Source organism: Silurus meridionalis, chromosome 8 (assembly GCF_014805685.1).
Source record: "Silurus meridionalis isolate SWU-2019-XX chromosome 8, ASM1480568v1, whole genome shotgun sequence".
NCBI classification, from domain to species: Eukaryota; Metazoa; Chordata; class Actinopteri; order Siluriformes; family Siluridae; genus Silurus; species Silurus meridionalis.
This window is the reverse complement of record NC_060891.1, coordinates 3,216,128-3,238,454: the sequence shown is the minus strand read 5'-3', so window position 1 is coordinate 3,238,454 and position 22,327 is coordinate 3,216,128. Positions and strand designations below refer to the sequence as shown.

The following is a 22,327-nucleotide window of genomic DNA, read 5'->3' as shown; positions in this document are numbered from 1 at the left end:
CACGAGTGCCAGAGGTCACAGTGGATGACCTCTTACACAACAGCTTCAGAGATCTAATGGTTCTGACTGAAAGACAAATCAGCTCCAATGGGACGGGTGGTCGTTGTATATGCACACCATATTTTTCTCTACCACAAATATTGCTTTATGTTCGTGCACAGCTTCAATTCACAATTAAATGGAACAATACTAATACATTTTTATGTAATGTGATGGACAGTGCAGCCGAACTGGACCATTGCAAAGGGAACTAAATTTAGGAATGTGACTTCACCAAGTGGAAAACCTGAATTGGTGTTTGAGATGAAACGGTACGTGGATTAGACATAATCCAATTTACGTCAGGTGTAACATTATGGCATTATAAAATTATGACTGGTGAAATGTATAACACAGTTTTTTTTTTATACAAGTGAACATTTTGTTTTCAAAGTTGACGTGTTAGAAGCAGGAAAAATGGGCAAGTGTAAGGATTTGAGCGAGTTTGAATACATTGTGACGTCTAGACGACTGGGTCAGAGCATCTCCAAAACTGCAGCGACAGGGTTCGTTGATGCACGTGGTGAGCGAAGGCTGACCCGTGTGGTCCGATCCAACAGCTGAGCTCCTGTAGCTCAAATTGCTGAAAAAGTTAATGCTGGTAATGCTCGATGGGTCAGAACTGTTTTGGCAGCAAAAGGGGGACCAACACCAAATGAGGCAGGTGATCATTATGTTATGCCTGATCATTGTATAATCAACATACAATAATGTGTCTGGTACTAAACCTTCTGATCAAGTACCTCCACAAAAATAAGCTCAGGCAGGTTTGGGGGTACATACTAGTCCAAGCTTGAGGGGCTCACTATTTCCTGCCTCAAGAAGAAAGCCTTGGACTGCATATGCACCAAATAGTAATGTAAGGTGTTGCAGGTCTTTGAGAGGGCATCTCCTTTAGCCTCCTACGAGTTCTATAGATATTCTGTAGATATTTTAGGAACTGCATGCTGGGACTGTGGTTGATTTATGGGACTCCTTAACCTCGCTAAAAGCAGGGTTACCCAGAAGGTTCTCCTGGGTGTTCCTCAAGTTTTCATGTGTACAGACCTGGTCCATTGTTCTATCTCCTTAGTGGAACAATGGACCAGGTCTGTACACATGAAAAAACTTGAGGAACACCCAGGAGAACCTTCTGGGCTGATTGGGAGCATCTGACAGAAACTTGTCCATTTTGTTCTCTTTTAAATAAAGTCCCAAATATAATTTTTTTATTTATACTTTGGTCACACACACACTAATAAATGATGAAAAAATGAATAAACGCAGTGTTTGATTTCATTTTTTTTTTTATCTCGTGCGTCCATGTGCAAGCGAGGTGGACAGAACTACGTTTCCCATGATTCCCTGCATTCCAGAATGAGGGAAATGGGGGGGTGCATGTTTCCGGAGAGTTTTCAACCCTGGCAGCTTGTTTACAGAGGAAACTCAGGCTGATCAGGGAAGAAGCTTTTCGTGTCGTTGCTGCAGGGAAGTTTTTAAATTATTTATAGCGGGTTTGTTGTGTAAAATGGATCCTGAATGCAGGAGGGCAGAAGGGCAAGAAGGAGGGAGGGAGGTGAAAGGTCACCATGGCTCTCGCTGATCAGGTGACAGATGTTTCAGAGTCGGGCTGCTTGGAGACTTTTCACGCGAAATTGCACTAAACTTCAGGGGAAAAAGGATGACAAGCCAGGGGAAGTCGTACAGCACAGCGGAGGAGCCCGATGAAGCCATGTCGTTTGGATATTATGATGATGATGAAGATGATGATGATGATTTTGGGGCGTTTGTGGAGGATGGAGTGTGTGGCTGCGATGAAGGAGGTCAGCCCCCTGCTTTTACACTTCTAATGGTCTCTGGAAAGGTCTGTTGCAAGGCTATTGTGTTTCCTCAAGGACAACCTTGATGCATGCAAACAACATGAAGTTTCCCAAGTCAGAATCATTCATGCATAACTTACATGCCTGAACTTTTCACCCACTCACTTTTAGTAACGTGCTGAGGAACCACACCAGGAGGTGCCATCAGGTCTGAGATGTACATTGCATTTCCCTGATTGATTTTAATCGCGGTTGTAGAGGGTCGCGTGCTGGGAAAAGCGTGAAATCTGTGTCACGTGCTGCACTGGAAAGCATCGAGCTGGTCTCGAGATGTCTCCAGATGACGTCATCAAGTCATTAAATTTGTATTATTGATTCTAGGTTAGAAGGTTAGGATGTTTGTAAACAATGTTTGTAATCAGTGATTGGTTGTTAGGAAACAACATTGATCATTAATTGGTTGCTAGGAAACCCCAATAACTTGTCATTGGTTGTTAGGAAATAACTATAATCAGTGATTGGTTGTTAGGAAACCCCAACATCTTGTCATTGGTTGTTAGAAAATAACTATAATCAGTGATTGGTTGTTAGGAAACGACATTGATCATTAATTGGTTGCCAGGAAACCCCAACAACTTGTCATTGGTTGTTAGGAAATAACTATAATCAGTGATTGGTTGTTAGGAAACAACATTAAAAATTAATTGGTTGCTAGGAAACCCCAACAACTTGTCATTGGTTGTTAGGAAATAACATTGGCTATTGATTTGTTTTTAGAAACAACTGACTAGTGATTAGTTACTAGGATAAAGCTATAATCAGTGATTGGTTGCTTGGAAAATCAATAATCACTCACTAGTTTCTAGGAAACAACTATAGTCAGTGATTGGTTGCTAGGAAACAACAATAATTAGTGATTTGGTTACTAGGAACCAACAATTGCTAAAGATTGGTTGCTAGGAAACAACAATGATCAGTAATTGGTTGCTAGGAAACACCAATGATCAGTGATTGTGGGTTTTTTTTTTTTTTTGAAGAAGAAGTGGTTATTGGTCCAAAAAAGTCACAGAAGGTTTTGCTATGTGTTTGTGGATGTCACACTGAAACCCATAACCTTTATTGCACCACTGTTTTTATCACGACAGCATTAAGACGAACTGGATTGTTCTGTATTCATGTAATGGTGTAAAAGTACACACACGCTATACTGTGTTTCTACTTCTGCTACCTCCGGTGTACAGTATGTTTACTCCCTTTTCCCAGAAGTGTTCCACTGACAAACATACCATGAATTGCAAGGGCAGTATTTTGGGCCTGGAAGTGTCTGTGAAAAGCTCTCCACATTCCTCAGCCAAGAGCTGCTGGACATCCCAGGGCTCGAGTGAACATGTGATCGGGAGAGAGTGTGTTTGTGCTGGCTGTGTGTATCGGACATTTTGAAACAACAAAGTTTTAAATAAAAAAAAAGTACAGGAGATATGTGTATATATATACAAACATACATACGTACATACATATACGTGTGTGTGTATATTCCATACATATTCCATACATGTTGTGCTCTTTAATTCAGTTGAGCTTTAATTTCCTGGTTTCCCTTTTTTTGTGTGTAGTATTGGGCTTCCAAGATCCTTTCTGCAGCGAGGTGAAGCCTCGGATCCTGCTGATGGGTTTACGGCGCAGCGGCAAGTCTTCCATCCAAAAAGTGGTCTTCCACAAGATGTCCCCCAACGAGACTCTGTTCCTAGAGAGCACCAATAAGATCTGCAGAGAGGACGTTTCCAACAGCTCGTTCGTCAGCTTTCAGATCTGGGACTTTCCCGGGCAGATCGATTTCTTCGACCCCACCTTCGATTACGAGATGATATTCCGGGGCACGGGGGCACTCATTTTCGTCATTGATTCTCAGGTGCTTTATTGACAAAATCATTTGAAGTAATTGACCCAAACCTGTTCCAGCATGACAATGTTCCTGTGTATAAAGATAGCTCTATAAAGATATGCTTTAGATGTGAGTGGCCTGCTAAACAGTTAGGACCTCAACCCTTTGGTATGAATTGGAACAGAACCTAAAACCTCCTCACCTCACTTACATCACCACCTGCCCTTGTGGCTGTACGAATATCTACAAATGTCAACAAGCACACTCCAAAATCTAGTGGAACATCTTCACAGACCTTAGAACTTAGAACTTTTATTCATATAGTGTATCTATGAGGAAAATGGTTAAAGATGAAATGAGTCGATTTTATTCATTTTTATTAGTTAAATAGAAACACGAGCAAGAATAGGGTTTTCAGACAGAACACGACATTTTGTCGGTGGCTTCTTTCTCATTGGTCGTTTGAAGTTATACTTTGACCTTCATCCCAAACTACCAACACTGGAGACTCCTTCCATAGGTGTTCCATAAACATCTCACAGAACTCGTCAAATCTTCAGTGTGAATTTGTCACATGATTTACAAATTTTTTTATGGACACTTTTTTGTTTAGGATGACTACGTGGAAGCATTGAGCAGACTCCACCTCACTGTGACCCGAGCCTACAAAGTAAACCCGGATATCAACTTCGAAGTGTTTATCCATAAAGTGGACGGCCTGTCCGATGATCACAAGATCGAGAAACAAAGAGATATCCTCAAACGTGCCAACGATGACCTGGCAGACGCCGGCTTAGAGAGGATCCACTTAAGGTTGGGCTCGTGTATGGTGTTTTTTTTGTGTGTATATTTGTGTTTTGTATTAAAAAATGCCCCATAAGGTAAAAGGCAACTTCTATCAGACTGATACTGACAGTATGTACGGTGGAACCTCGGTTCCAGATAAGTGTACTCAAACCAAATCATACGTATAATGAAGTAAATTTGATTTGAGAATGTTGATGGAGAAGTATAGAGAAGGTCAGAAGGAGTTGCATTGTCTATTTATGGATTTAGAGAAAGCCTACGACAGGGTGCCGAGAGAGGAGATGTGGTATTGTATGTGGAAGTCAGGTGTATCAGAGAAGTATGTGAGGGTGGTGCAGGACATGTATGAGGACAGTGTGACAGCAGTGAAGTGTGCAGTAGTTCAGTTCGACAGACTGGTTCAAGGTGGAGGTTGGACTTCATCAAGGATCGGCTCTAAGCCCTTTCTTGATTGCAGTGGTGATGGACAGGTTGACGGACAAGGTCAGACAGGAGTCTCCGTGGACTATGATGTTTGTGGATGATATTGTGATTTGTTGTAAAAGTAGAGAGCAGGTTGAGAAGAGCCTGGAGAGGTGGGGGTACGTGCTGGAGAGAAGGGGAATGAAAACAGAGTGCATGTGTGTGAATGAGAGGGAGGGCAGTGGTGTGGTGCGGTTGCAGGGAGAAGAGGTGGAGAAGGTGGAGGAGTTTAGGTATCTCCACTTTGGACACAGTTTTGACATGTTCATTTAGGGTGTACTGACTTTTGTGATTGTTTTTATTTTATTTTTCATTAATCTTCATTTATAATTTCCTCTATAGAAAAATTAAGTTCTTACACTTCAAGCAACCGCAACCAAACAAGGTCAAATAAGGTCATTAATGCAAGTACATTTGTTAGGGTACCTCACACACTTTTTTTTTTTTTATTCATTCCATTTTTGGAATCCCGCTCTAAAGTGGGGAATGGCAGGAAAACGTTTAAGAATCACTGTCGTAGTTCAAGTGAAGTAAAAATGTAATACTACGAAATCCATAGAGACCCTATACAATTGTGTGCCACCAACTTTGTGGTTACAGTAGGGGGCTGGAAAAGTCAGTTGTCCCAATACTACAATTGCTTTGCGGTCCATAATAAACAAACTACAATTCAGATCAATTAAAATCATATGGTTGGCACTGCAAAGAAAAACCTGTTTACTCTCACTCTCGTTTCAGCTTCTACCTGACCAGCATCTACGATCACTCCATTTTCGAAGCGTTCAGCAAAGTGGTGCAGAAGCTCATTCCACAGCTCCCAACTCTGGAAAATCTACTCAACATTTTCATATCTGTGAGTCCTAAAAACCCACACCGACTCCTTATCCCACCTGTAGAGAATAGTCATGATTGAGTATGCATGTGCTGAATGTGTGGGAATCAAATGTTTTATACCAGCCAGCTGATGGCAGCAAAAATTCAGCAACGAACTCAAACAAGGTGGAACAAATCATGTCTTTATTTCGATGTTTTTTTACACAAATTACTGTGGATATTTGGTAATTAATAATAAAATTAATTTAGAGCAATCCAACAAATAGATAATTAAAAAACAAATTTTTTTTCTAAGATATCGTGCATACAAAAGTATTTGAACACATGATCAGCCATATGTAGATCTTCTTCAAACAATTGCCATAAATTTGAATGCATGCAGTTGAATAGAAGGCTTTGGATGCTGTAGCATTACAGCTTCTCCTCATGTGAACTACGTGACCCAAACCTGTTCCAGCATGACGATGCTCTGGTACACAAACCCATCTCCATGAAGATCTGCTTTACATGGTTTCAGTGACTTTCTATAGAGCTTTGATTTCAACCCTATTGAACTCCTCTGGGATGAATCAGAATGCTGAGAGCGCAGCAGGCCTCCTCACTCTTCAAAAGTCCCTGACTTTACTAACACCCTTGTGGCTGAATGAGCACAAATGCCCCACTTTAGTGGGACAATTTCCCAGAAAAAATGGATGTAATTATAACAGCAAATAGGGACTAAATGTGGGATGGGATGTTCAGAAAGCATCTCCGATCTCCACAACCCCTGGTCCAAATAGTGCATTTTGTATTAAATTGTATGAGTGCTTATATCCTTTCATTGTACACAGAAAAATGTAGTATAATCTAAAAGAATCCTTGAGTTAAAGTTACATTTCAAACTTAAAAATCGTAATTGATATCTTGTATTAGCCAAACAAAAATGAAAGGATACGTAACATAAACGAAAAAACCTTCAAGTGTAATTTATATTAAAGATTGCATAAAAATGTTGCATAATGCTCAAATAGTAACAGTTCTTCTGGCTCTTCTGTGCGCCTCAGCAAAGCGCAGTGTTTTTCATTATGAATATTTCATTATGGTAGTGGAAAAAAACAAATTGTGCTCTCTGAGATTTTTTTGGGGTCTGGCGTGGTGATTAAGAAAAGGAAAAAAGAGAATCGGTTCCTGTTGAAAACTCAGACTCTTCTGAACTAATATAGAGTTTGAAAAACAAATACCATGAGATGAAACTCTCAACCTATTAATAAAGCCCACCTGGAAATATATGAATCCGTGAGCATCTTTATTTATTCACATTTCCTGAGATTTTCGGAAGACAGATGGCGATGTTTGAGATAAACATGGGACTTGCACACAGATTGTACACATATGGTTGGCTCCCGGTAAATGGCATCAACTAAATGGCACCATCTATTCACGCACCAGCCAGCCCACCCAGCCCACCCACCCAAGCCAGGCTGAAAGTGCAGGGAAAAGCACTAGACAAAAAGCAATAAGACATCTTATATTGCACAAAGCTCTGTAGTGTTCCTTGCTGCGTTAGTGGTACAATCATGGATACATTGTTATGCCCTTTGGGGTGTATCCTTTACCCCAGTAGGAACAAAACACTGAAAAGTGTACCATTTATTTGGCACTCCATGGAATGTTGGAGTACTTTTCTAAGAATTTGGTCCTTAATGCAGACTGTATTGGTACCCAGTATTAGACAAACAGGAACCAAATGTAATCGATCTATAGGAAAGCCATCTTTATTATCTGTACGCTACCCTTCAGACTGTGATCTAGTAAGTACACCTTGGGTGGTTCCATGAAATTCCAGCGTAAGAATGGGAGCTTTGAGGATGGATTTGGACTGTAGTTAATGTTAAGAGTCTCCTCTGAATACCATCACTGCACCCCGCAACATCGTTTATCTGTAAACAATGGACATTCGGTGCAACCCAGATGAGGATGGGTTCCCTCTTGAGTCTGGTTCCTCTCAAGGTTTCTTCCTTATGCCATCTCGGGGAGATTTTCCTTGCCGCAGTCACCACTGGCTCGCTACTCAGCGACAAACTTACACTTATAAAGAACATTCATTTTTTATCACCACATTATCTGTGTAAAGCTGCTTTGAGACAATGTTCATTGTTAAAAACGCTATACAAATAAAAATGAATTGAATTGAATTAATTGATCAAAGCCTACCATTGGGAAATAAGTTGTTGCTAGCATATGGCCAAAAAGTTAACAACACCTGACACTCAAATTCAAGTCTGCTTGATAAAAATCTCCTTTCAAAGCATTTAATCTTTTGGGAAGACTTTACACTGGACTTATGTTCAGAATCAGGTTTATTGGCCAAGTGTGTTGACGCACACAAGGAATTTGGTTCCAGCTGTTCGAGACTCTCAAAAGTACAGACATAAATAACACTATAATGTGCTTATTCAGTCTATTGAAGAATGAAGGCTCCAATCATGGGTGAGAAGTCATAGGAAATATGACTTGTGACCACCTTAACAGAAGTCCATCATCTTAACCACTGAGCTATTATATCCTTAGTGCTCAATTCAGGACTCACTTCAAGGCTTCTTGTAGGATTCTGTATAAGACACTTGTTTTCACATGATCTTAGAAAACTTTGTCTTAATAGGGTTTGATTTGTGCACAGGTGCATTGCCTTGCTGGAAAATGTTGGTCTTTTCCCAATCCAAAATATTCACCTTGTGTTGATTACATGTGCATTAGTATTATAATAATGCAATTACACTGTTTTGCCCCAGGACCCTGTTTTTACTTGTGAAGTGTCCGAAAGCATGATAATGTTGGATTGCAGTAATCATAATGCATTAAAACACTTCCACGACCACATTACATTACTGAAAAAAAGAGCTTTCAAATAACACCATAGTGCCTGAGAATGGTGTAGCGGAAGTTGGGCATTTTAGCCGACTTTGGAGCTCTTCTTCTGCTTTAGGCCTCATTTATATTTGATTATTTTCACTACCTACGTGAGGCCCTTTGTGTATTTATTCAAACTGTTTGGCGAAATATAACAAAGTAGTTTCTTCTTTTCAATTATAAGACCAACTGTTTATAAGATTGTACACATATGGTTGGCTCCCGGTAAATGGCATCAACTAAATGGCACCATCTATTCACGCACCAGCCAGCCCACCCAGCCCACCCACCCAAGCCAGGCTGAAAGTGCAGGGAAAAGCACTAGACAAAAAGCAATAAGACATCTTATATTGCACAAAGCTCTGTAGTGTTCCTTGCTGCGTTAGTGGTACAATCATGGATACATTGTTATGCCCTTTGGGGTGTATCCTTTACCCCAGTAGGAACAAAACACTGAAAAGTGTACCATTTATTTGGCACTCCATGGAATGTTGGAGTACTTTTCTAAGAATTTGGTCCTTAATGCAGACTGTATTGGTACCCAGTATTAGACAAACAGGAACCAAATGTAATCGATCTATAGGAAAGCCATCTTTATTATCTGTACGCTACCCTTCAGACTGTGATCTAGTAAGTACACCTTGGGTGGTTCCATGAAATTCCAGCGTAAGAATGGGAGCTTTGAGGATGGATTTGGACTGTAGTTAATGTTAAGAGTCTCCTCTGAATACCATCACTGCACCCCGCAACATCGTTTATCTGTAAACAATGGACATTCGGTGCAACCCAGATGAGGATGGGTTCCCTCTTGAGTCTGGTTCCTCTCAAGGTTTCTTCCTTATGCCATCTCGGGGAGATTTTCCTTGCCGCAGTCACCACTGGCTCGCTACTCAGCGACAAACTTACACTTATAAAGAACATTCATTTTTTATCACCACATTATCTGTGTAAAGCTGCTTTGAGACAATGTTCATTGTTAAAAACGCTATACAAATAAAAATGAATTGAATTGAATTAATTGATCAAAGCCTACCATTGGGAAATAAGTTGTTGCTAGCATATGGCCAAAAAGTTAACAACACCTGACACTCAAATTCAAGTCTGCTTGATAAAATCTCCTTTCAAAGCATTTAATCTTTTGGGAAGACTTTACACTGGACTTATGTTCAGAATCAGGTTTATTGGCCAAGTGTGTTGACGCACACAAGGAATTTGGTTCCAGCTGTTCGAGACTCTCAAAAGTACAGACATAAATAACACTATAATGTGCTTATTCAGTCTATTGAAGAATGAAGGCTCAATCATGGGTGAGAAGTCATAGGAAATATGACTTGTGACCACCTTAACAGAAGTCCATCATCTTAACCACTGAGCTATTATATCCTTAGTGCTCAATTCAGGACTCACTTCAAGGCTTCTTGTAGGATTCTGTATAAGACACTTGTTTTCACATGATCTTAGAAAACTTTGTCTTAATAGGGTTTGATTTGTGCACAGGTGCATTGCCTTGCTGGAAAATGTTGGTCTTTTCCCAATCCAAAATATTCACCTTGTGTTGATTACATGTGCATTAGTATTATAATAATGCAATTACACTGTTTTGCCCCAGGACCCTGTTTTTACTTGTGAAGTGTCCGAAAGCATGATAATGTTGGATTGCAGTAATCATAATGCATTAAAACACTTCCACGACCACATTACATTACTGAAAAAAAGAGCTTTCAAATAACACCATAGTGCCTGAGAATGGTGTAGCGGAAGTTGGGCATTTTAGCCGACTTTGGAGCTCTTTTTCTGCTTTAGGCCTCATTTATATTTGATTATTTTCACTACCTACGTGAGGCCCTTTGTGTATTTATTCAAACTGTTTGGCGAAATATAACAAAGTAGTTTCTTCTTTTCAATTATAAGACCAACTGTTTATAAGATTTTTTTACAGACAAAATGTTTAGTCATAACTATTGTTGATTTAATATTTAGTGAATTGAATTTTTTTGAATTTATGAGTTTCGTTGAATCTCCTAAATAACGCTTCATTCTAATAAAAGAAAGCCAGGAAATTGTTAGCCAGCAGACCGCTTGTATTAAATCTACAGTATAGTGGATTCATTCTAGTATTACACCTGCCATGTTTTGAAATTTGAAACAAATGGAAAAGGTGCACTGTTAAAGGAAAAGCATTAAGGTGAAAGATGAATTCCTCGTTGGCTCTCGTTGCAGAATTCAGGGATCGAAAAGGCGTTTCTGTTCGACGTGGTCAGCAAGATCTACATTGCCACAGACAGCAGTCCAGTGGACATGCAGACATACGAGCTGTGCTGCGACATGATCGACGTCGTCATTGATATTTCCTGCATCTACGGGTAAGTGGAGTTAATATGCAAACTCATCGAATTGAGAGTTTTTGAACTCTTGTAGCAATTCTTCAGTCGGAGCTTTAATAAGTTCAATCTGTTGCGATGCAGAAATGAATGAGTCTTAGGCTCATATGTGTACACTAATCCAGATCCATTTCAAAACAGTGTTTTCTGCATTCACACTTGCATTTTCAGTCGTTTCCAAAAAAGTTGCTCATCCACACTAAAAACGTCTGAAAACGTTTACGTCAAAAACGCAAGCCTCTTGAACCTGCGTAATTTCCACCTGCCGTTTAGTTACGTCTCCGGCTCTTTGAGTTTTCACATTTATCCACTTTGAAGAGCATTTTTAAAAAGCTACGTTTTCCGACAGAAAATAGCGCCTCATTGTGGACGGGAGGCCAAAACCAAGAGAAAAATACGCGTTTTCAAACGAAAACGTATCAGTCTGGACATGGTCTTAGGTGTCAGTGCTTTTTAACAGTCAGTTGTTGCATTTTGTAGTTTTCTCATGACGTGAACTACTTTATTTAACTTTATATCTGCTAAAAAATAAAAGAGATAACAGGAATTTTCCTCAACAACATGCCAGATATTTTAATACAAATAGTTAAACAGTCCAATGTATCATAAGTTTCTATTAAAAATCTAATTTTTATACCATGAGAGGTAAAAACTCTTGCAATGTTTTTTTTATTTGTATTTTTTATACACATCTTATGGATAAATTAACAAGTTAAAGCATTCCCTGAAGTTTGCAGTGAAACTAAATGTATAAAATTAACATTCAGATCAAAGCGTAGAGATAAATCAGTGCCGTAAAAATGGCATTGAGTTAATAAATAGTTATGAAGAGAGAATGTGTGTGTGTGTGTGTGTGTGTCTTGTCAACTAATAATGAATGCTGTTGGTGTTAACTCCTGGTGATGTTATTTAACATATTTCTCAATGGAACTTTTTTTTTCTTTTCAGTTGGTCATGGTAATTTTGTTAATTTTATTCACCATATAAATCAAACCCCACACAAAAATCCTCCATTTACAGTAGCTCGATGAGGTCATTAGGAAAATGTTTAATAACTGAAATTGTGTGTCACTACGGCTACAACTGTTTATAAGCAGCACATTCATTGGGAACGCTGAATAAACTGACCGCAGCCCACCTGTGTGATCATCCAGCCAATCACAATCCAGTATTTTGATTGACCATGATATAACAATCTATATTTGATGTAATCAGCAGACTTTGGACTGCTGATGTGGCAAGTGCAAAAACCCTAGAAGAATAGAAAGTACATATACGCATGCTAATAAACCTATAAACCATAGTAAATATTGGATGTCGCAAAAAAACCTCGAGTTAAAATCGGCAAAAAAAATTGTTTGTAAAGTAACTCAATTCTCTCATTTACACAAAATCTTTTCTTCCCTACCAAAATACAGTTTTTCATGAAAAAAATAAAATAAACACCAGGCTAATCTTATTCTTCTTTGGGGGATAATGAATGTGGAAGTCGACATGAATGGAGTATTTGGTATGCAGTGACCATTTCTCTTCTCTGGCCTCATTTCAATTTAAGCCCCACTGGCAGTGTGTTTGAAAAGTATCTGTAAACAGAAGGGCGAAGTGGATCACCTCGGGCACCGTTGACCCTGTGCAATCTGGACGCTGACGCGCAGGAAGGTGTGGGTTTTCAGGCGCGACTTGGGGCATGCCAGCTGTCTGCCCACACTGACCTGCAGAACAGATGAGTCTAGGCCTATGCTTAAGAGACCATACAGAACATCATCGAAGTCCTGTTGTTCTGCTCACTTTTCAACAAGTTGTACAACTAAAGCGAAGTGAAAAGACCCAGCAGTGCTTCTTATTCGTATAGATTACAGACACACTTTAACATGATCCTGAAATAAAACGCTTAATGACATAAAGCCATTTAACCAATGCGTATACAGTTTTCTGAAAAAGAAAGTTAAACCATAGACATCTAAAGTCTATAGATTTACATATCGGGTAATAATAATAATCTTCTCCTCTAACCAGGTCTTAAAATTAGTTTAATACAACCTTGGATGAATAACATATTACATGGTGGCACTATTTTTTACCAAAAAAACAAAAAACAAAGTTCATCTGTCTACATATATATATAAAAACGCCTTTTATAGATTTAAAGCCAAATTGGATGACAATAGGACCAAACTTGTATCCCAAATCTACCAGTCATTTTAATAGAATCTCGAGAATGATCAGGACTTGGGTTTGACTCTTTGGCTTAAGAAGTCACACTCAATTTTTTTGGCGAAAGCTTTGTTTAATGAGCATATTAAAATTGCATAAAAAGCAAACAAACAATTATTATGGAGTTCCAGCCATGGCATTGTTTTTAGATTTGTTTTGTCATTTTTTTTCACATCCGAAATCGAGCTGAACACATCAACGAGTTTAATACTGGCGAGAACCAGTTATCGCTTTGTATTTGGTGTGGAGGTGGATCTCAGAAGATGAACAAGGACTGATATGTTTACTTGAGCCTCTTTCTTCATACCCTGGCAAGCACAACTCATTGAAATTCACCAACTGGTGCATAGATCACATTGACTTTTTGTATGTTTTCTTTACTTACCAGTAGGTATCTTATTGAATATCAGTTATAGTGATTAATTTCGGCTCGTTTTGCTTTAAACACTATATGGACAAAAGTATTGAGACCTCTGACTTTTCCAACCACATGTGGTTCTTCCCCAAATTGTTGCTACAAAGTTGGAGGCACATTTATGGATGTTGGTCAGGTGTCCACATACTTTTGACCTCACTGAACCGTTTCTCGAGCGCGTTTCTGCTTCTACGTGAATATGACCTTCGCAACACTTCTGAGACCGAGGCGTGTCCTGAGAGTCACATAGAATACAGATTAACATGGCAGAGGTAGAGCTGTAACTTCCTGGATCTTTTTTATTTTTTTGCACTACAAAGACCTGTTTGTATTAGAAGTCAGAAGGCATTTTTTTATTATTATATGATTTGCTGTCTGTCTGACCCAAAGAACTAAAAGCGAACTTTCTGCACCATATTAAATTGCATTATATCATATTTTTTCCATTACATCACATTGTGTTGAATTGAATCTAATCGTATTACATCGGTAGCTGCTTCATATATATCGTAATATATCGTATCGTTGCCTATGCGCTGAGATGCGACTCGCATCGCTCTCAGTTATGGGGGCTGCAGTGATGGTTGTCCTTCTGGAACATTGTACCATCGACCAGCTCTTAGAAACGTCCTGATTGTGCCACACATTCCTTTTGAGGATAACGGAGGCCACTATGCTCTTGGGAATATATTTAAATAATCACCTGTGTACTGTATATAAGTGTCGGTTTGTCTTTGCCTTCAGTGTTTCTTTCTTTTCACTCTAAAAGCTCTTGTTAATGTAGAGAGGTGTCTTTTTTCCTGTGTCACATGACAGACTTGTAGACATTTAATCTTGAAATTTCAGTACAAGAAAATAGCACTATTAGCTTTAAATTAAACACTAAACACAAGTGTCTGGCTAGAAGATATTAGAACGATTGAACATTAAACATTTAATATTAGAACATTTAAGAACATTCTTTCCATTGCCCACATTTTCTCATCACACTCAGAAAGGGGAAAAATTAATTATACTATATTTTATATTTATTGGGTCACCTGCACTTTTCTGCTTTATGTGGTTCTTTATCTAACTGTTACCACAAAGCCGGAGACACTCAATTGTACAGGACGTCTTTAGATGTGCTATAATAAAACTTTGCATTCACTTGATCTTGGAAACCCAAAACCTGTTCCAGCATGACAATACCCCCTGTGCACAAAGTGAGCTCCTTGAAGATCTGGTTTACGTGATTTGGAGAGGAAGATCTTGCTTCTATAGAGCTCTGATCTCATCCCTACTGAACACCTTTGGGATGAACTGGAACGCTGACTGCACCCCAGGTTTCCTCACCTACATCAGTACCTCTTCTGGGAAAAGTAGAAGGAATCATAAGAGCAAATTGGGACTGAATTTTGAATTTAATGCTCAAGAATCACATACCGTACCTTTGACCAGGTGACCCAATACATTGGCAATATAGTGTAGATATTCCAGAATTAATGTTGCTAAGTGAAAGGATCTGTTGTACAATGTGCCTTCAGTGATGTTGAATTATATAATCTGAGTGATTCCACAATTGTGATTCCAGCCATTAAAAATCTTTTAAAAAACCTTTTCATTTTTTTTCCCTCTTTGTCCATGTCAGTCTGAGTGAGGATGTAGCCGTTTCTCCGTACGATAAGGAATCCATGGCCATCATCCACCTCAACAACACCACGGTCATGTATCTTAAAGAGGTCACCAAATTCCTGGCGCTCGTCTGTTTTCTCAGGGAAGAGAATTTCGAGAGGAAAGGTGAGCACATCAAATCTGATAATAATTATTGCTACTGATTTAGACTAAACAAAAGTTTGTGGACACCTGACTGGAAGATTGGAATGTGTTTTTTGTACACCCCATTCCACATTTAGTCCCTAGTCCCAGTTATAATTCCCTCCACTCTTCTAGGAAGGTGTTCCACTAGATTTTGAAGTGTGTTTGTGGAGATCTGTGGATTCATCCAGCCCTTGGGTGCAGTCAGTGTTGCAATTCATCCTAAAGGTGTTAAATAGGTTTGAGGGCAGAGCTCTAGCCACTCAAAATCTTCCATTTCAACCCATGATTTCAACTCAAATTTAAAGACATCCTATACAATTATGTGCCTTCAACTCTGAGGTAAAAGTTTAGGAAAACCCATATGGCTGTAAAATTCAGGTGTTCCAATACTTTTGTCAATATAGTGTAAAGTTTCTTAAGGAATTTCAATTTTTGTGTCATTTGTAAGCTGAAAATACAATAAGCACCCCCTGGTATTTATGTGGAAAAAGTTCTCAGCATTGCGTCAGTATGCACGGTCGGGTGTTTGGCACGCCGTGCATCCTGGGTAATCAACATATCTGAAGTATAATGCACTGCCCTTGAATATAAAGCATAGTGTTTTTTTGTTGCGTACAGTAAATATTGTTTGAAATAGTTTGGAAAGTGGCGTACTTCCGAACTTATCCTGTGGGACCATAGTTTAGAGTTTCAGCCGCAACTGCTGTGCTGTTTGTTGAAATAAATTTGGGCCAAAAACGTGGTAGATCTGCTGCAACCTAAGAGCATAACGTGGTTCCGCTGAGACTCGAGAATAAAAGTATTATAACGCTAAAGGATTTTCGGGGAGTTAATGATTGCTGAAATATTCATGTGGGGATCTGGCAGCACTGCAGGAGAGACGGCGAATCGAGGAAGTTTCATGGTCACGCTGATTCGCCTGCACGTTCGGAGCTCAGGGCTCGATCTGTATACTTCTTTTATTTTTATTTTTTTTTGCTTTTTATTACGATCCCTTCAATTAACACCATGCCAGCGAGGTGCTAACGAAGGATTTTAGAGTTGTACCAGTTATTCTCAATTTAAATTCCAATTCCTTTAGACATATTGTTGTAGGTGAACACAGATTTTATTTATTTTATTAGTAGTAATATTTCTTTTATAGATCATACAGCTATTCAATGGCATCTGTTCCTCATAATCTAGATAATTAGAAGAAATCCGTGGGAGAACATTTACATTTGAGGAATTTGCCAGATGCCCTCATCCGGAGCGACTGACAATTTATCTGAGCAGGGTTAAGGGCCTTGCTCAAGGGCCCAGCAGTGGCAGCTTAGTAGTGTTTCGATTTTAAATCTTGACCTTCTGATCATTAATGGAACGTCTTAAAAACCAGGTAAGTTGCCTTGACTCTACAATGAGTGTTTGAATAGAACAGAATGCAAGTGTGTTATTTACAATGAGGGCTTTCGGTTCGGTGCACATGTGTACCAATTCTTTTTTTCCTGTGTCCCGTCACATTACCCTTAATGCTATTCGACGACCTGCCGTGAAGACTGTGCTCCATTGGGAGTTAGCCTTCATTTTATTACTATCTAAAGAGAGCGATGCAGCGGCACTTTAGTGCTCTTATCCGTTTTTTTAGTGCCGTGTTTTTTATAGCTCATAGATCTTGCAATATTCAGAGAATATTTCTCACTAAAACTATTTACCTTCACTGATTTAACAGCTTTAAAATTGTAGGTTCTTTTTGAACGCCGATTGGCGTCCCTTCGCCAATCGTTAAAAGTTTATTGAACTATTATTTTTTTATTATTTAGCTAATGCGTTTCCGTGAGGCAAAGTCTAAGTTGCGGCGGCAGAATCTTGCCAAGAGCTAAAGCGCTGAGCTGCTGAGGGGTCGTGGTCACAGTGGTGTGTATATAAGCACGCAAAACCTTATCATTATACTCACCCGTGCTACTGTTAGCATCAACCTGCAACTTTTACAACTTTTATCTTTTTTTAATTATTAAATCCATTTCGGGACGATTTATCTGAGGGCTCAGAATAAAATTATAGGTTAATAAAAAAAAAAAAAACTGAGAAATATGGTACGGTTGAACCGGGAACCAAAATGACATCATTAACGTTCCTGTTTCTTTTTTGTGACTTTGACAGCTTTTTTTTGCATATTTTGTGTAAACACTAGCAGATGGTGATTCTTCACTGCAATGTAAAAAAAAAAAAAAAAAAAGGCTAGGTTGGCTTTCGTTTTTTAATCAAACCCGCAGATACGCCAAACAGCATATGACTTTTTAACTCGCAAAATTTTACTTGATACCAAATGGTCAAAAAAAAAAAAGTTTTTCATTTGTTAGTTTTAGTGCGCAGAAAAAATTTTATAATTAATTAAGAAATTAAAAAAAAAAACTAAACCAACAATGTAGTACTTTTTTTTTTTTTTCCTTATTTTTTTTTTTTGCTTAATTGTGTTTGTTTATTTGTCAAGTATTTGGTCAAAGTATTTGGTATAACCAAAAATAAGGAAAAGGATAAAAGTTTTTTGAAAATTGTGAGGAAACGATCTGAGGAAAATCTTGTTTGGTTGGACTTTCTATAAGAACCCGAACAAAACGCAATGAGTGGTGAAACAGGGTTGGACTGCGCTTAATATTAGTGGTTTAGGAATACAGTTGCCATGAAGAGCTTTGTTTCTCCATTAGTGACTCTTTCATAATCTTAGCAACGTTATGATGATGTTATAATAACCTCCAATCTTCTTGGATGTTCCACTAGATTTTGGAGTTTGCTTTTCTAGATTTGTGCTCATTCATCCACAAGGGTGTTAGTAAAATCAGGTACTGATGCAATTGAGGTGAGGAGGTCTGGGGTGCAGTCAGTATTCACGTTCATCCCAAAGGTGTTCAATAGGATTGGAGATTTATTGCAGGAGATCTTCCACTCTAAATCATGTAATGCATATCTTTATTCAGCATAGACATTGTTATGTTGGGACAGGTTTGAGCCTTTATTCCAAATAAATGGAATATTTTGTTTGTCATTTTTTGACTGTGAGAATATTTGCCACTGAAATGGTTTGTTGTCTGAAGCTAATTGACGTGTTAATTATTCAGTAACTTAATCAGGACTTGCGTACTCTTTGGTGACAACACACTCGGATTCAGATGTTATTATACATGTACAGAGCTGAACAAATCCGGGTTCAATTTAAAGGCCCGGCAGTAGTGACATGGTCATTAGGGATTATATATGAATATAAAAATGTGTATTGTCGGTATGCTTTTCTTTAAAGCTAATATCCAGTTATAATAAAACTGCAGTGCTTTAAATGGGGAAAAAAAGCAATCTAGCAGTCATTATATGAAAAAGAAAAGCCTTCAGTTTAAAATCCAGCATAATATTCAGAAATGTCCGGCTTTATTCTTGTTTTATTTTGTTTGTTCGTTTCCCCACAACTGTTAACCCGACCTTCGTTAATTCTTCTCTTTTCTCAGGACTCATCGACTACAACTTTCACTGTTTCAAGAAGGCCATCGAGGAAGTGTTCGACCTGCGGCTGAAAAGCCAGAGAAGGCGCAAACTTTGGAGCCAGAGGAGGTGGAGCAAGCAGAGCGTCCCGAACGGGACCCACACTCAGCAGCACTGACTAAACACAATGTTAGGAATAAAACCAAGCCAGAAGATTCATACAAAATAGATTCACTAGCTATTTTAATTCTGGGTGTGTTTATCAGATTTTCTAATATCAGTCATTATTTTTATATTAATATAATATTAGTTTTGTCAGTGTGTGGTGGTAGTAGATTGTTGAGGGTAATGCAAGTCAATGTTAAGAGAAAAGATAAGAATTGTGTGTGTGTGTGTGTGTGTGTGTGTGTGTGTGTGTGTGTGTGTGTAAACAGTATATACATATGCTATATGGACAAAATGTTGAAACACCTGAATCTTCCAGTCAAATTGCAGGCACACGATTGTATAGGATGTTTTGGATGTGCTACATTTACATCTTCTTTTTACTTGAACTCCTAAGCACAAAGCCAGCCAAGGAGTTTGCATGGGCTCTTATAGCGCTCTGACATCACTGAACACCATTTTATGAATTTGTAAAATCCAAAATATAGTGGACCATCTTCCCATAAAAGCGGAGGACAATATAAAAGCCGACAGGAACTAAATGTGGAATGAAATCTTCAAAAAGCAAATACGAATCCCATAGTCAGGTGTCTTCAAACTTTTGTCCATGTGGCTTTAGAAACTACTCCAACTGAATTGCCATATACAAACTGATTTCAGGAGAATTACCTACAAAAATTAATTTGTTGGCACGTGAGCAAAGATTAACGAAAGCTTATAGCTAACAGTGTACCGTCTAGCTTCAGCTGAAGCCTGGATCAGAAAAGTAATTTGCATCTAAACAGTCACACAGAACAGTTAAGATAATTGAGCGGTAATTATAAAAATTGTCATCTTTTTTGCAGCTAAATCACAATATTATTGATATCAATTTTTTCTCAGGCACAGTTGAATGTACTTGTCAAACCAGAAATTCTTTTTAAGGCTGCTGTGAACAAGGAATAGAAATATACCAGTGCAATAACAATACTAATAATCATTATCATCAAAATAGTAATAATAATAGATGTCTTGACAGATAGTGTATGATCTGAAAGTACATTAGATGAAGAATCCTTGATATAAAGCAGCATTTGGAAGTTTTTTCCACCATTTTAGCATCTGGAAAAAAAAACAAGATCGGCTTAGCCCTGGATATGAGCTCAAAAGCGATTCTATTGCAGGAATTGATAGCAAACACTGCTGATTAATGAAGTATTCAATCTTTAAAATACTCAATGTTTGCTTTCAGTCTGGTGACATCCTTTTGTACAGGTTTAATGATATCAGTGTTATACAAAGCTAGAAATTTAAACAAATCTGACACAGAATTCATCAGATGTTAAGGAGAACATGTGGCAATGTGTTGTATTTGGAACTAGTGTAGAGGTGACAGAAATTTCTTGTGTTAGTTACTTGAGTCGTGTGGCTTCAAAATGAACAAATTTGGGCACAAAGCCTATATTTATTTGTTACAATTGGGAGAAATCAGGGTTTGTTTTTGACAAAATTGTAGCTTGAAGATTGAAAAAGAAAATACTTAAAAAGAAATGTTTGGAAAAAGTCGAATGTTGAAAGTACATCGTTTTTTTTTTGTATAATCTCTTCTTTTCTACTACTTTTGCTCTTAACAATAAACTTCACTCCTGTACATATCTGTCATATACAGTATTTGTACAGTATCTAAAATAAATAAATTTAGTACACCCCTCACATTTCAGTAATCATTTAATATGTTCTCAAGGAACAATACTATGTTTGCTGAAATTTGAGGGTGTACCCACTTTTGTAAGATACTGTACATATACTGTATATATATATATATATATATATATATATATATATATATATATATATATATATATAATATCCTTTTTTTCTGTTTTCCCATTAAAAAGTTGTAAAATATCCTTCAAGAAATGTTACAGTAAAAATTCAGTTACAAGGAAGTAGAAGTTAAAAAGTTTGTAAATGAATATTTATTTAGGATTGTGTGAAATTCTTGCATTTAGTTAAATGCTGATAGAACTGCTTTAGTACTGATGTCTAATTTTCGGTTGTTGTTGTAACACTATATTCAATGTTCAAATGTGTGATTTACATAGTCACATACAAAGCCTTAATTTAAGTCGTTTGTCAGTAGTTTTTTGTTGGAAACTAATTTGAAACGAAGTATTTTTAAAACAAATCTGTGTTCAGCTCTTTATACTCTCTGTTTATTAAGCGCTAAATCGTAAAAAAAAAAGTTTATTTGTACTATTAATAAAGAAGATCTTTATTAATAAAATGGTCCCATCTTGTCATGTAATGTAAGTGCACATCATAGCGGATTGCGTGTGCAAGAGCTAAAATTCCCTGTTTGAAGTGCTAGAAAATTTAGATTTAGAAACTCTTCTATACGGTTCCACATAGAAATTCTCAAGCTTTCGCCAGAGGGCAAAACATACGTTTTTTTTTTTTTTTTTTTTATTTATTTATTTATTTATTTATTTTTTTTTTTAACCGAAGCATTGAGCCACAATAATTGTTTTTTTTTTATATATCTTTTAATATAAAACGATTACATTTTAACAATATATGATAAAATGCTATCTTGTTAATATTATTTTCAAGATAGTTAGATATGATTAATCTTCAAGATAGATACATTATGCTGTTATTTTAAGTTAATATTGTCATTATGATAATATCTTGTTTTTGGACTATAATAGTTTGCTCTTTATTAATACACTATATGGAAAAAGAATTGCAACACGTGATTTATCCAGCCATATGTGGTTCTTCCTCAAACAACAAATTTGAAGGCACACAATTGTATAGGATTACATCTTCAAGTCACTTGAACTAGGAGACCCAAACTTTGTTCCAGCATGGCAATGCCCCTGTACACAAAGTCCGCTACATGAACACCTCCAAAGTCTTTCAGAACATTTCCTTAGAAGCGTCGAGGTAATAATACAAAATAATTTCATGGGAAGTCAAAATAGTAACCTAGTAGGTATAAATAATGAGATATGAGGTCAAACGAGCAATGTTCTATTTTGAAATAATGAGATAGTCAAAATAAGTCAATCAGTCAAAATCACAAAATATAATAAATACAAAATTTGATTGGAAATAAATTAACTACATGGCAACATACAAAATGGCAACATACTGCCTTCAGATTGTAAGTCAAAGTAACACCACAATATCTTAAAATATTAAAATA

General features: G+C 37.6%; 1 protein-coding gene across 2 annotated transcripts; it reads left to right on the top strand.

The window, feature by feature from the left end:
* The first annotated feature begins 1,361 nt into the window (after window positions 1–1,361).
* Window positions 1,362–21,407, top strand: rragd (ras-related GTP binding D). Of its 2 annotated transcripts, none has more exons than XM_046855158.1 (7): window positions 1,362–1,841; window positions 3,452–3,747; window positions 4,334–4,533; window positions 5,728–5,842; window positions 10,933–11,075; window positions 15,353–15,501; window positions 18,999–21,407. In XM_046855158.1, exons 1-7 carry the CDS (start codon window positions 1,700–1,702, stop codon window positions 19,148–19,150), a joined length of 1,197 nt encoding a protein of 398 aa, XP_046711114.1. In that variant the 5' UTR covers window positions 1,362–1,699; the 3' UTR covers window positions 19,151–21,407. The 2 variants fall into 2 exon arrangements, with proteins under 2 accessions (XP_046711114.1, XP_046711115.1); XM_046855159.1 differs by having other exon boundaries at window positions 1,748–1,882.
* Window positions 21,408–22,327: the final 920 nt, after the last annotated feature.

Excerpts from the sequence above, each read along its gene's own strand:
- rragd (XM_046855158.1), top strand. The coding sequence starts at position 1,700 with ATGACAAGCCAGGGGAAGTCGTACAGCACAGCGGAGGAGCCCGATGAA. Across the intron at positions 1,842-3,451 it reads GTGTGGCTGCGATGAAGGAG|TATTGGGCTTCCAAGATCCT; the intron begins GTCAGCCCCCTG and ends TTTTGTGTGTAG. Across the intron at positions 4,534-5,727 it reads TTAGAGAGGATCCACTTAAG|CTTCTACCTGACCAGCATCT; the intron begins GTTGGGCTCGTG and ends CTCTCGTTTCAG.